Consider the following 15,442-nt stretch of genomic DNA (forward strand, 5'->3'; position numbering starts at 1 on the left):
TTCTTTTTTACTATTTGTCCATTCATTATAGGAATATTTTCCTTTGTATCCTTGACCATAGTTCTAACAGCTGTTTTAAAATTTCATCTGCTAATTCGTATCTGAATTATCTTGGGGTCAATATCTACTAATTGTCTTTTCTCTTGAATATGGTTCACATTTTTCTGCTTTTTGGAATTTTGGGTTATATTCTGGACAGTGTAAATGATGCATCATAGGGATTCATTTCTGTCATGTTCCTCTGAGGATTACTGTGTAGTTGTTTTTGTTTTTGTTTTTGTTTTTAATATGGAACGCTTCATGAATTTGTATGTCATCTTTGCACAGGGGCCATGCTAATCTTCTCTATAGTGTTCCAATTTTAGTATTTGTGCAGCTGAAGGAGCACTGTATTAGGGTTTTTAATTTTTTAATTTATTTAATTTATTTTTTTAAGATTTTATTTATTTGAGAGAGAGCAAGAGCAAGAGAGATCACAGAGGGAGAGGGAGAAGCATACTCCCCACTGAGTATGATAATGATCAGGCAGAGAGCCTGATGCAGGGCTTGATCCCAAGACCCCAAGATCGTGACCTGAGCTGAAGGCAGACGCTTAACCGACTAAGCCACCCAGGCATCCCTATAGTTGGGTTTTTTAAAAACAAGTAGTTAACTTTGCTGGATTCAACATTCAAAATCCCATCTTTCCACTGTAAGCAGCAGCTGAAGTCTCTATTGAGTTCTTTAGCCTTGCTAGGCTGCTTAGCATCTGCCTCACATGTGTGTAGTTCAAAGAGTTCCAGATATTCAACAGAGTGTATGTGCAGAATTTTGGCTCTCGCTCCTCTCTCTCATCTGTCTCTTTTCTGGGATTTCCCCTCATTTTTAAGCTGTTATAGCCACTCCAAATTCTGTGCTCATCCAGCAGGGTGCTGATAGGGCCTGCCCTTAGGCAAAAAGCCATTAAAAAAGTGAGAAACTAACGTAGTGCAGTCCTTTCTTCCAAATACCCGTGTGTCTTCAGTTTTTGTCTGCTTCTGGTTGCTCTGTAGTGCCTTCAGGTGGTTGTAATTTATAGTTGGTCCAGAGTTCATAGTTGTTACCTGCAGGAGAGTTGGCCCAATGGGAACTAGTGAGCCATTACCAGAAGCTGCAAGCCTTCCATGTCATGACTCATAAGATTTTTTTTAACTTTCGGGCACCTGGGTGGCTCAGTCAGTTAAGTGTCTGCCTTTGGCTCAGGTCACGATCTCAGGGTCCTGGGATCGGGTCCCACATCGGGCTCCCTGCTCAGCGGGGAGTCTGCTTCTCGCTCTGCCCCTCTCCCCCTGCTTGTGCTCTCCTCTCTCTCTCTTGCAAAAATAAATAAAATCTTAAAAAAAAAGATTTTTTTAGTTTTCTTACTAGGTTTACTATCATTATATAAGTACTAGGGGAAATTTGGTTGTTAGACATTTGAAATTCTTTTTTTTTTTTTAAGATTTTATTCATTTATTTGAGGGAGAGAGTGCTCGTGCATGAGCAGGGGGGAGAGGCAGAGGGAGAGGGAGAAGCATGCTCCCCAGTGAGCAGGGAGCCCGATGCGGGACTCAATCCCAGGACCCCGAGATCATGACCTGAACCGAAGACAGACACCTAACCGACTGAGCCACTCGGATACCCCAGGCATTTGAAATTCTTATAAAGGAAAATTGAACATATGAAATGAATAATTGCAATTTAAATTAGTTTAAGGGAATCAACTAAGTTGTAAATGACACTAAGGGATTTTCTTCCTTTTTTTTTTTTTTTAAAGATTTATTTCTTTATTTGAGAGAGAGAGTGAGCGAGCATGAGGTGGGTGGGTAGGGTCAGAGGGAGGGAAAGAGAAACCCAAGCAGACTCCAGGCTGAGTGTGGAGCCCAATGACCCTGAGATCAGACCTGAGCTGAAACCAAGAGTCAGACACTTAATCGACTATGCAGTTGAGGTGCCCCAACGCTAAGGGATTTTAAAATCTGTTCAAAATTTAACTCAGTAAATGATAATCAAAGGCCTCTTTTCAATTAGTTGTTTACTTTTGTTATACTAATAAATAGGAAAATATAAATTGAACTTAAAAATTTATTGAGAAACCAGGTTTTTAGAATTATTTCTTTAATAATCTAATAGTTTAATAATGGCAATCATAAATACTCTTTTTATTCACAAAAAGTTCCCTCAGGGGCAGCAAAAACTCCAGTGACAATAAGGAGCTTGGACTTTAATGGGTGGTAAGGGGAGTGGGGGACATCAAATTAGCCCTGTTAATTAAGAGAGCAGTGAGAGAAATGCTGTGGGGGAAGTGAGCACAGGGCCATGGGAGCACAGAGGAAGGGGCACTAAATCAGGCCTTGGGTGGGGCGGAGAGATTGGGGGATGTTTTCTGTAGGAGTTGACACCTGGTAGAGAGAGAGAGGGAGAGGACACTCCTGGCCAGGGCTGGGGTGGTATGGAGAATAGCACTTGTGAGGACATGAAGGCCTGAAAGAGCATGGTCTGCTTGGCAAATTATAAGATGTTCATTTTGGCTGAGAAAAGGCTCTTGGGAGCTGAGCTCAGGAGCTTGACCGTCACCATAATAGCTAAGGGGAGACTACCAAAACTGAAAAGACAACTCACAGAATTGGAGAAATTTTTACAAATCATATATCTGATAAGGGACATATATCTGGAATTATACAAAGAACTCTTACAACTCAATAATAAAAAGACAACCCAATTAAAAATTGGAGAAAAGATCTGAATAGACTTTTATCCAAACAAGATATACATGTGGCCAATAAGCACATAAAAAGATCCTCAACATTATTGGATACCAGGGAAATGCAAATCAAAATCATACCCACTTGGATGGAGAAATTGGAACCCTTATATACTACTGGTACAAATAAAATGGTACAGTCACTTTGAAAAAATCTGGCAGTTCCTCAAAAGGTTAAACATAAAGTTACTAGAGATCCAGCAATTCCACTCCTAGGTATATATATCCAAGAGAGATGAAAATATGTTCACATAAAAACTTGTACACATATATCCATAGCAGTATTATTCATAATCGTCAAAAAAGTAGGCATGGCCATCAACTGATGAATGGATAATAAAAGGTGGTAGATCTATGTAATGGAATATTATTCAGCAATGGAAAGGAGTGAAGTACTGATATATGCTCCAATGTGGATGAATTGGTCCCAAAAGGCCACAAATTGTGTGACCCCATTTATGTGAAATCTCCAAAGTAAGCAAATCTATAGACAGAGAAAGTAAATTAGTGGTTGCCAGGGGAGGGAAAGAGAGGAGAATTGGGACGGACAGCTAACAGGTATGTGGTTTCTTTTTGGGGTGATAGAAATGTTCTGAATTAGTGATGATGTTTGCACAATTAATTATATACTTTAAATGGGTGAATTGTATGATATGTGAATTATACCTCAATAAGGTTATTATAAAGAAAAGTAGGATGGTTGTAGTTTCAGAATAGAGGACAATTTTTTAAATTGGATATATTTGGCTTTATGAAATACTTTTAAAAAAAAAGAAGAAAAGAAGAAAGAAGCTGAGGGGAACCATTGAGCCCTTGCAAGGGCTGTGTGTGGAGGAGAGCCTATGGGAGAAAGACGAATCCCTGGGTCTGGATTGGTTGAGTTGCTAAGACACACACCTGGAGCAGCTAGTGGGGACTGGGCGGAATGCTGCCCACCCTAGCAGTGGAGGATTCAACTATGTGGAGGGGAGGAGTAGGGTGCTCCAGGGAGACTAGCCTGTGTTCGTGATGGAATCCCACAGGGGGTAACGGTGGCCAGCTTGCCCTTGTCTTCTTGACTCCCCTCATTAAAGTTGGTAGGAAAAGCCCTAAATTGTGTTGTGAATACTATGGATTCACTAGTGGTTTTTCCCTTGCTGTGTGTTTTCTTTCCTCAGATTGGGAAGGATCGGTCACTGAACTTTGACCCCTGCTGCCTCAGCTACTTTACTAAAGGGGAGTACATTTTGCTGGGAGGGTCAGACAAGCAAGTATCCCTTTTCACCAAGGATGGAGTGCGGCTTGGGACTGTTGGGGAGCAGAACTCCTGGGTGTGGACGTGTAAAGTGAAACCTGACTCCAACTACGTGGTAAGAAGAGGAAGTTCATTCTGTTGGGCCATTGCCTGAGCAGGCACAGACATCAGCCATGTGTAGCCAGTCAGATCATTGACACTTGTTCCTGACAACTGGGAGGGCAGAATCTTTCTCCACAGACAGCTGGGAATTAACAACTCTCTTTCCCTGCAGGTGGTAGGCTGCCAAGATGGCACCATTTCCTTCTACCAGCTTATTTTCAGTACTGTCCATGGGCTCTACAAGGACCGGTATGCTTACAGGGATAGCATGACTGATGTCATCGTGCAGCACCTGATCACCGAGCAGAAAGGTAAAAGGCAGGTATGGCCCCTCTGCCCTCCAGCCTTTGGGAAGAGGGGTAGGTTGAGAGGGCTGCTGATAGGGCAAGTGAAATGATAGGGAATGTTCCTCCTCAGTCTTTTGGAAACACGTTGGACCACTGGTTCTTGCCTCTTTTTTTTTGGAGGGTAAGGGGAGAATGTAGATGTCTTTGAGAATCTAATGAGAGCAATAAACCCTCTCTTAAAAAAAAAGAGGGGAGGCACAGACTTAACATAATTTTGCTGCTGCTAATTCCAAGGGGAACATGGACTCTGACTAAGGGAGGTTAATGTATGGCATGTCAGAGCCAGGGTGGCTGAACTGCATGAGTCTTTGTGGACCTATATCCTCTCTGGTATGGATATACTAGAGGCCTTCTCTCTCAGCCTCATCTCCACCTGCCTCCTGATGGGTCCTTACCCAAGGGCAAGCAGGGGCAGTGGGTCACCACAGGCTCAGTCAGAAGATCCAAGTTCCAGGCCTAGCACAGTCAGTCTGAACCTCAGTTTCATCCACTGTCCACTCAAGTCGCCATGCTGGTTAAATGGGCTAAGGATCCACCTATTTCAAGTGTAGTCATATACAGCTGTGCTGGCCATAGCACCCTGCCCAGTGCCTGTGTGTAGGGATACACATTGAGGGTTGTCTTACAGATTCACCTGGCATCCTTTGGTTCCCATCCGGGAGCACCTCTGGCTGAAGATTCCAGTTGTGCTGGTGAGGGTATAGCCACTTGGGCAGCTCCCCAGCTTCCTTTCTGGGGACATTTTCTCCATCTGGTCTGCAGTTAGAGTGTGAGAGCCTAGTATATACCAGAAACTACATGCAGTTCTCTACTGTTGACGGTGGTGAGTGGAGAGTAGCTAGAGGCATGGATAGTCATCCAGATGGCCTTCTGATCATTAGGGGCAATACATTAATGTTGTGCAGAGGAGTTTAAACTTATATTCAGCAAATGAGGGTATCACTAAGAATTTTACTTTACATACTCAGTTGTAAACTTTGGACCACAAAGATTGTATATGATTTTAGATCCCAGTGTTTAGTAGAGCTGACTGCACATATTAGACACTCTGTAAAGATTTTTTGATGAGAGTGTCTCCTTTAATTGCCAGTAACATTAAGTAAATGATAGCTTTTAATTTTTCTGCCTTCTACCTTACTTAACAATCTCTTGCTAGAGCTGGATTTCTTTTCCTTTGACAGTTCGGATTAAATGCAAAGAGCTTGTCAAGAAAATTGCCATCTACAAAAATCGATTAGCTATCCAACTGCCAGAGAAAATCCTCATCTATGAGTTGTATTCAGACGACTCGTCAGATATGCATTACCGGGTGAAGGAGAAGATTGTCAAGAAGTTTGAATGCAACCTCCTGGTGGTGTGTGCCGATCACATCATCCTCTGCCAGGTGGGCAGCAGGTTGGAGGGATCGGGCTGAATCCTCTTCATGTTTCCTCCAAGGATAGGGTATCCAAATCATGGTTTTAAAATTGAACACTAAGAAACAAGTCCCTTTCCATCAAACTCAGTAGCTGTTCATTGCTTTAATTTTATTGACATCTAGAGGAGTTAGACTCTACTAGAAAGTCATGGGCCATAACCTGGAGAATACCTTTTTGTATTGCAAAGCACTTTGTTATCCTAGGATTATACATGTTTTAATGACTTAAACCATACACTGATAGAAATGAAGAGCGATTTTTTTTTTGGTAAACATATACACATAAAAATTTATATTATCTTTCTGTTAAACAACAAAAAATGTATAATATCAACTCAAAAATAGTAAAGGAAGTTTTACTTGCTGAAAGATTTTTTCACAGAAAAAATTTCTCAACTGAGAGCTTTCTACAAAATGTCTAGGGCAATGCCAAGAGAAGTTTGGAAAGACTTTGAGGGAAGGCCAGCCCGGCATCTTTCTTGGAAGTAGAGGTGGATTTAGTTTCATAAAAGTAGGCCTGTTAGAAGTGATAAAGTGGCAGAAATCCTTTAGAAAATCACTATATGTAAAATACAAATAAAATCTCTCTAAAAGTCAAGAACTTCAAGCAGTTTAGAGGTGCCACAAGTTACAGATGTGACAAAAAAGTGTGCTTTTGGATGCTGCCTCTGTGGCTTCCCAGAGGTCTGCACAGAAGATGTGAGGCTGAGCTGGGCTCTGTGGTGAAGGCTTACATGAAGGATTAATGAACAATGCCAATCATGGGGACTAGATGGGGTTCAATAGACACTGAATGTGTAGGTATTTTTCATCCCTCACATGCAGGAAGACCTCCTTGGGAGGGCTGGGAACACTTACTCTGTCAAATATCCATGCAGAGCTGGGTTTGCTTTCTAGGAGAAACGGCTACAGTGCTTGTCCTTCAGTGGAGTGAAGGAGCGGGAATGGCAGATGGAGTCTCTCATTCGCTACATCAAGGTGATTGGTGGCCCTCCAGGAAGGGAAGGTCTGTTAGTAGGCCTGAAGAATGGACAGGTGAGTGCTCTCATGTGTCTCCCATCAGGCTGATTATCTGTATGCAGACCATAGGGACCAGACTCATTATGACCCTAAGATGGTTTCCCTGGGGCAGGGAAAAGGGCTTCCCCCACCCCACATTCACCATAGACACATTGGAGGGCAACCCAGAGTTTCATTTTTTGAGGACAGCTTCAGGACAAAGATGCAGTGGCCCTTAGACTTAGAGTGTGCTGCATTCTAGCAGGGTTGGCACTGTGGCTTCTGGGCTGCCTGTAGAGTGGATTAGTGGGTTTAAGGGCACCCAGAAGATGGGAGATTTGTTAGAGGTACAGTTTCATGGGCTTGCTAGAGAGGAAGGCAGAGCTCATTCTTAGGTCAGATCCCTATTAGGGCAGTGAATGGATTAAGGCAGTGTGTTCTAGCTTGTGTTTTAGAGGGTGCTGGTCCTCAGGCTATTACTAGGTGTTATAAGAAAAATGGGCCCTTTGCTCATATAGATGTGGAAAATCTAGGTTATACAATTAAACAGATTTGTGTGTGTGTTCTTTGCTCAAAATAAGAAAAGTTCTAAGTGGGCTACATGGAAATTTGAAAGTGAAAATATAACTGCGTTAGCCTGAGAGCCAAGCTGTCTAGCAGATGGCTTGTGGCTAAAGCTTGTCAGGCCTTTCCTGGGGACAGAAGTCATGGAGTATGAAATTAGTGGGGGTTGCAGGGTAGCAATACCAAAGGGATGGAAAGTCTGAATCTTTCTCATGGTCAGCTGTCACTTCCAGTGTGAGGCCTGAGAACATGGGACTTTGGGGGCAGGTCGACCTGGGGTCACGTTCATGCTTCGCTACTCACTAGCTGTGTGACCCTGGGCAGGTCACTTTGCCTCTCTGAGGCTCAGGTTTTACAAATGAGGATAATGCCTCATGTTTCAGAGGGCTGTCAGAAATAGTCAATAACTGATAGCTGTCATCATCCTTCTCATCATCATCATTATTTTGCTGTGGTTATACCCAATGTCTTGTCAGTGTTTAAAGTAGCTTCTTCCTGTGTTAGTTTGTGACTCAGATCTCGCTAGATGGTGTCTCCTAATCCTGCAGTTTGGGTAATGTTGTTAACAAATCCCCAGTTAAACAGACATTTAAGTGAATTTGTCATGTCTTGGGCCCGTAATTACTTTGTCAACCTCTGATGAACCACACTTCTGGTCTCCTAAGGATAAGCCCCCACTCCTGTTCTTTTGATAAGTCCTTTTCTCTGCATGGAACCTCTGTTGAAGTTAGTGGGAGTTGTTCTTGTAGAACACATAGATTCCAACAGCCTGGCGCAGTTCCGGGGTCTTGTTGCCATGGTGATTCACACTTTTTTCTCTGAAATTTCACCAGATCCTAAAGATCTTTGTGGACAATCTCTTTGCCATTGTCCTGCTGAAGCAGGCCACAGCCGTGCGCTGCTTGGACATGAGTGCTTCCCGTAACAAGCTGGCTGTGGTGGATGAAAACGACACATGTCTGGTGTATGACATCCACACCAAGGAGCTGCTTTTTCAGGTGAAATCCCAGAGAATTTCTAGGACATGGTCCTTTGACTCCTTCTCTATTTCCCAGTCCCTGCAGGAGGTTCTCACCCTCTGGTTCCCAGGCAGGTCTCCGGGAGGAGCAGTGATGTGTAGGGGTGTAGGCTTTGAGCAGGGGCACAGAGCTCAAGAGGCCCCAGGTCACAGCCCACTCCTCCCACACATGAGCTGCAGGAATTGGGTAAGCCGCTTTGAACTTTTCTTTCCTCACAGGTAAGATGGGCAAGTAATACCTTTCTTTCTGTGAATAGTAAATGAATAATAATAAATTTTTTTTTTAAAGATTTTATTTATTTGAGAGAGAGAATGAGAGAGAGAGCATGACGGGGGGGTGGGGAAGGCCAGAGGGAGAAGTAGACTCCCTGCTGAGCGGGGAGCCCGACATGGGGCTTGATCCCAGGACCCCAGGATCATGACCTGAGCCAAAGGCAGTCGCTTAACCAACAGAGCCACCCAGGCGCCTGAATAATAATAAATTTAAGTGGGGCACTTGATAGGCTCTCAGTGCATTGGTTAATGTGAGGATGATTCTTTTGCAAAAGTGCTTCTTGCCAATTAGAGGTTTGCTGCATCTATAAGTGACCTAAGACACAGTAAAGAAATAGGACTAGTTTTGTCATCTGAAAGAAGGGAAAGGATGATAACCTTCTAGTTATTTCACAAGGATGCTATCAGAGCCAACAAAATGTGAACTGTTTTAGGAGATAAGCATTGTTTACACACCATTTGGTCCTATGGCTGGTAGAAGTGTGTCACTGGAGAAGAAATCCCAAGGGCTTCATGCTCAGCTCCTGGCTGGCTTTCTGCCATACTCAGCGCCACTCTTTGCCTCTTTAGGACTTTGTAAGAGGTCAGGGCCTATTTGCCTGAAGCAAGCTCCCCCCTGAAGCTGAAACCTCCCCTGTCTGGTTTCCTCGGCCACAACAGGTGTCCCAGTATTAATCTGCAGATCGAGATGCCCTTCTCAGGGCTCCTCCTTGTCCTTGGGAGCAAAATTAGCAGGGCAGAGGGATGCTGGAGTGTAGGGAGCTGCCTCAGTTGGAAGGGGCTACCTGGCTACTGCTAGCCTGAGCTGACTCTAATAAATCAAGGCAGAGTGATTAAGGGGGAAAAAAGAGCACAGGTTTTGTCTTTAGACAGACCTGGGCTCCAGTCCTGCCCTCACCACTTACTGTGTGATATCCAGCAAGTCAGTACAGTTCTCTGAGCCTAAACTTCTCCTTACCTCTGAAATGGAACTGGTAAATGCCCCCTCACAGAATTGCTATAGGACTAAACAAGATACCACAGTACCTAGCTCAGTGCCTGGTATAAAACAGGGCCCTAACTGTTAACTTCTCTCCGCAACCTCAAAACCACCTCCTGTAGGTAGGTTAGCAGGCCCCCAGTTGTGAATCTGTGCCTGAGCCTAGAACCATACAGGAATGGAAGGGCATGTGTCCTTCCCCATGTCCACTGAGGGTTCTGTAGTAGGCTAGGGAAGGTAATTCTCAGACTTTGCCAGGAGACATAAACATTCCCAGCTGTCTTTTTCTTCTCTCTGCTGCCCCTGCCCCCTGCAAATGAAAACAGCTATATTGTTTTTTCTCATTATAGAAGTAATCCATGCTCATTATAAAAGATTCAGACATTGTAGAAGATTCTAGGTAGAAAGGTATGAACATCTGCTGGTCCCTGGGGCTCCAGAGCTAAGCAGAAAACTTTGAGAGGAGGTAGGGGGAAGGGAGTGCATCCCAGGGTGACTGTATTTCTCCAGTGTGAGAATTTTAAATGCAGAGACAATATATTATTTTCTAATATAAAAATAACACTTTTTTCTTATTATAAAAAAACAATGGATGTTCATGACCAAAAGAAATTTCAGGCAAACAAAAAGCATAGAAAATAAAAAGCACCCACAATTCCACCCACCCTGAAACAATCACTGTTAATTTTTTGGAACAGATCCCTTTAAATCTTCTATACATAGCTACGTATTCCCATTTTCTAACAGAAGTAAAGCCACTTTGCTCATTTTCTCACTGTGTAATGATTAATATTTGGGATAATAATTTTTTTTCAAAAGTAATGCTTGCTTATTAAAAATAGTTCTAACATAAACAAGTACATAGAGGATTTTGCCTCTATGCTTCTATCCTTTTCTTCTGGTTCACTTTTCCTGGTTTTCCCCCCCATCCCACTGTTAGCAATTTAGTGTGATTCAGGCTTTAAAAAGAATGCTTGACTGAGTGCAGGAATGGTACCAAAGGCCAGGGTGGTTGTCACAAGGTCCTCACTATCCCTGTCCCTCAGGAACCAAATGCCAACAGCGTGGCCTGGAATACCCAGTGTGAGGACATGCTCTGCTTCTCGGGAGGAGGCTACCTTAACATCAAAGCCAGCACCTTCCCTGTGCACCAGCAGAAGCTACAGGGCTTTGTGGTGGGCTACAATGGCTCCAAGATCTTCTGCCTCCATGTCTTCTCCATGTCAGCTGTGGAGGTGCCACAGGTAACCGGGGTGCTTGTCAGCTCTCAGCAATGAGTGGCAGGGCAAGACCAGGAAAGCCAGGCCCCTCACTGATGCATTGGGTCGGGGGATGGCTGGGGAGGGAGAGGGAAGAGAGATGAATCGCAGCTATGATGTCATGGAAGGTATTCTGGACTAGAACCTGAAAGCCTGCCTCCACCCTGTGCAACCTGTGTGTCTTTGGGCAAACAGCTCCACCTCACTGAGCCTCCATTTCTTTCTGATCCCCGTTTCCTGGGTGGGACAGGGAGGGTATTCAGGGTTGTCTGTCTTCAGACAGAGTGTGTTTCACTGAGGGCCGTGCATGGGGCAGAGTGGAGTAAGCCAGCAAAGCTGGGAGTGCAGCAGTGTGTATGCACAGATGCAGGAGGGGGGATGGTATGAGAGAAAAGAGAATATGGGTGGGATGGGGAGGGGGCCTGAGGTCTTGTGAGCCAAGAAGGGAGCATGGGACTATCTGCACAAGTCCCTCAAACTAGGAGGCCAGAACAGAAATGGGGGCCTGGAGCCACAAACAGGGGAGGGCAGAAACACAGATGGGAGGGCAGAGATTGGCAACCCAAGTCAGGGCTGGCCTAATCCCAGCTGTCCCAGCTGCCTGTCTGTTCCCCAAATGAATCATGCTCACTGTAGAACTGCCATAAAGTAGAGACAAGCACAAAGGAGAGGCTTAGCCCTCAGAATCCCAACCTCAAGGGGAATCAGTCTTAAACATTTTAGGACATACCCACCCAGGCCTTTTCTGTATGTATATGTAACATATGCAGAATATACAATTACGAGTATACAATTTTATATGAACATGTTAAACAAAAGTGGAATCTACTGTAAATATTGTTTTTGACTCTTATCTATAAATATTGCTCCTATAAATGAAACGTCAGATTTACTATACTTCCTTTACTGAATGTGGACCACAAACGAGAGATTTTTATTTATTTTTTTATTTATTTTTATTTTTTTATTTTTTTCTTAAAGATTTTTATTTATTTATTAGAGAGAGAGAGAGAGCATGAGACGGGGAAAGGTCAGAGGGAGAAGCAGACTCCCTGCCGAGCAGGGAGCCCGATGTGGGACTCGATCCCGGGACTCCAGGATCATGACCTGAGCCAAAGGCAGTCGCTTAACCAACTGAGCCACCCAGGCGCCCCACAAACGAGAGATTTTTAATCACTGTCCTTTATCGCCATCTTCCAGTTTAACCTAACATTTACATATTGCAGACCCATCACTTTGTATGAAGTACTGGCTGTCAGCTAGCAGTGTGGCTTTTTCTCTCAGCAATCTACTGGAAGCATGGATCCACCTCAATAAGTGTACTTTTCTAGCATTTTAAAAATACTAAGATGATTGTAGATTGACCTATAGTTGTAAGAAATCATATAGAGATCCCTTGTACAACTTGTCCAGCTTCCCCACTGGTAACAGTTTGCAAAATTACAGCACAGATGTTTCACCTATGTAGGTTCGTGTCACTACAACCACCAACCCATGAGATCTCTGATGTTGGGTTGCCCTTTTATTGTAACCACACCCGCCTCCCTGCTGTCCCCACCCCCACATTGTTTTTATTTATTTTTTTTTTAAAAAGATTTTATTTATTTATTTGACAGCAAGAGAGAGAACACAAGTAGGGGGAGTGGGAGAGGGAGAAGCAGGCTTCCCCCTGAACATGGAGCCCGACGCGGGGCTCGATCCCAGGACCCTGGGATCATGACCTGAGCCGAAGGCCGCCATTTAACCGACTGAACCACCGAGGTGCCCCCCACATTGTTTTTAATGACCTCTTTTTACCCTATCACACAGATGTTCCACAGCTTACTCAACCAGTGCCTATCGTTGGACACTTGCTGCTTACAGCTTTTCTGCTATTGTAGATATAGCATCTTTCTTGCCAAGTCTTTGTACCTATCTCACCTTAGCTTCTTGGTGTGAATTCCTGGAAGTGAAATTGTTGGATAAAAGGCCATGTACATTTGACAGATTTTTAGACATGTTTCTAGATTGCCCTTCAGCTTCCTTTTTCTGGGTGGGGGTGGAGGGCATCGAACCATTTTACTGAGGGGCTTCAGAGGACGGTCGAAGGGCTGGGAGGACAGTGAGATCCTGTGTCCTCAGCCCAGCCGGGATCTCCCCACCTTCATAGTCACTGAAAGCCTGACTTGGCTTCTTGTAAAGGGTGGGGCTGGGGTCTGCTTCTTCCTCCAAGCTGATGGTACTTGTTACTCATTGTGCAGAAATTATAAGTGCCTGACACAGAGCAATTATTCAATAAATGTTAGTGGAATTCAGACCGGAGGAAAAGGAAAGAGAAAGAAAGGAGACAGGTGGGTGGAAGTGGCAGCAGGAGGAGGGGCAAGAACAGCCCCTACTGGATTGTTTCCTTGTAGTCCTTATCTGCTCCCCGTCCCAAACCCATGCACCACATCCACCAGAAACCCAATCTTCCTTAATCGTGCCAAACAGGCTATGCTGATTAAAAGTTTTTCTCCCAAGACTGCCATCCTGACCTCAAAGATAAATGCAGTTTGCTGCTCCCTGGCTTTGGCTGGCCAAGAGGAGCCAGAGGGGCGGCCTGGGGCTTCCTCTGCCAAGCCCTTAAAATTCAGAAGCCAGAGTCCCCATCCAGTACCCCCCCCCCCCCCCCGCCCCCAATAGCTTCCCCAAGCCCATCCTGCTGATGCAGCAGGGTCAGAACTGCCAAGGGTTAGGAGAGGCAGCCTCAAGACAAAGGCTATTTATCTGTTGCCTCTGCCTCCAGCCATCCTGTGGTTTTGGCCTAGAGAGGAGGGAGAAAGCATCAGACCCACTCTGGGGATTTCTGGTTTCCTTTCGAAATTTACATCATCTTGTGCAAGAACTGGTTTGTCAGGGCTGCCAAGTAGGGCGGCAAGCCCTAGTCAGGCTTCTCGGGGCGGGTGGTGACTTCATGCTTGGAATGCAACAGTGAGATAAAGTAGAACTCAGAGGGCATTTGTTCAGTTAGGATATTTTTAAAACTCCCACTCTCAGATTGTGCCTCCCAAGCAAGCCCAAATGTTAACCATTCATCGTATCCTCGATTCTGATGTGTCTGTCCAAGTCCCTGTTCCAGCCTTACGGGGCATTCAGCGTGGCAAGAAGTTGTGCAGTTTCGGGGAAAGAGCACTGGCTTTGAGTTCTGACTCTGCCGCCTGAACCAGCTGTGATCTTGGGCAACTCCTTTCACTCTTTGGGGACTCACTTCTTTTCTGTTCAGTTAAATATACCTATCTTTCAGGTTTTGTCTGGCCCAATTCCTATTGTTATTAACCATCTTAAAGCAGCAAACACTACAAAACAGAACTAAATTGGAACAGAGGGTGCTCACTAAAGGAGTTTAGAAAGGAAAGCTCATTATACATGGGGAGTTTGAGAAAGCTTCCAGGAGGTGGTGACACTTGATCTGAGCCCCAAAACGTCTGGGGAGGCAGAGAGGAGCAGGGAGATTGTTTCAGACAGGGGGGAAAGATGGGGGTAGGAACAAGTCTGGAGAGTTGGGGAGATGGCGAGGAGCTGGTGCTGAGAAAATACAGTGGAGGTACTGAGCACGTCTCTTGTTTGTTCCTGGTAGCCTGTGAGCTGGGCAGGGCATCTAAAGAGAAGTTAAACAGTTTACCTAAAAAAAAACCACACAGCTAGGATGTGGCTGAGCTAGGTCTGGGTTCTGGCTCAGCTGCTCCCCTGTCCATACCCTGCTACCCCACTAAAGGGAGGAAGGGTAGGTGGAATGGTACGGGAGAAAAGATGAGCACTCCGAAGCACCCACATCTTGCTGTCAGAGGGCAGAATGGCTTAAGAAAGAAGAAAAAAATCCTTCAACTCGAAAGCTAAAAAATGAGACAGGAAAGTTCAAAGGTATAGGAGAAATGGAGAAAACAGCACTTCTAGCTTCACATTTGGGAACCATTAGCATGAAGTACTGGCTGATTGATCTCTACTGCCCGGGAGAGATTGAGTTCCCTTCAGCACACTGGCCTAAAACAAGGGTAGAGCCTTTCGTTATTCAGGACGCCAGACCCAGCTCAGACTTGTTCTCGTGTATGCGCACATACACATATCCCATACCCAAGAGCCAGGAAAGTGCTCAGGACCTGGAGTCAGCTCACCCCAGGCTCCAGCCCCACGTCTTCCCTGTGCTGCTTCTGTGTCTTCAGGCTATAATCCGGGACTCATAACCTGCAACACAGACCTGTTGGGACAGATCCAAAAGCAGTATGTAAACCTAAGAAGAGAAGTTATTGGGAACCACTCAGAGGTATCACAGTGAGGCAGCCCCATCTGGAAGGAGGGACTGCAGGAAGGTTCCCAGCTCCAGGGAACTCAGAGAGATGTGCCTCTCTGAGTAACCTGGAGCTGATAAATCAGTTAGGTTTCTTGGGTAAGATGGTTTCGCAGCCCTCTTAATAGGAGGCCATCCCAGACCCCCTCCTCACAGTAATGTTGTTCCTTCCTCCAGCAAACATAG

At 44.8% G+C, this 15,442-nt stretch overlaps 1 protein-coding gene and 1 non-coding gene across 3 annotated transcripts in view; one reads left to right on the forward strand and one right to left on the reverse strand.

The window, feature by feature from the left end:
* Window positions 1-15,442, forward strand: part of IFT122 (intraflagellar transport 122) — a 69,003-nt gene that overhangs the window by 22,675 nt on the left and 30,886 nt on the right. For both annotated transcript variants that reach the window (XM_032411975.1, XM_032411976.1), the window contains 6 exons: window positions 3,919-4,110; window positions 4,270-4,408; window positions 5,626-5,828; window positions 6,759-6,896; window positions 8,258-8,422; window positions 10,741-10,938. In XM_032411975.1, the coding sequence (XP_032267866.1) occupies window positions 3,919-4,110; window positions 4,270-4,408; window positions 5,626-5,828; window positions 6,759-6,896; window positions 8,258-8,422; window positions 10,741-10,938 (1,035 nt within the window). The remainder of the gene's footprint in view (window positions 1-3,918; window positions 4,111-4,269; window positions 4,409-5,625; window positions 5,829-6,758; window positions 6,897-8,257; window positions 8,423-10,740; window positions 10,939-15,442) is intronic.
* On the reverse strand, window positions 283-388 carry LOC116637258. The gene has a single exon (XR_004300442.1). It is a non-coding gene; the product is annotated as a U6 spliceosomal RNA (small nuclear RNA).

Source organism: Phoca vitulina, unplaced genomic scaffold (assembly GCF_004348235.1).
Source record: "Phoca vitulina isolate PV1807 unplaced genomic scaffold, GSC_HSeal_1.0 scaffold13, whole genome shotgun sequence".
NCBI classification, from domain to species: Eukaryota; Metazoa; Chordata; class Mammalia; order Carnivora; family Phocidae; genus Phoca; species Phoca vitulina.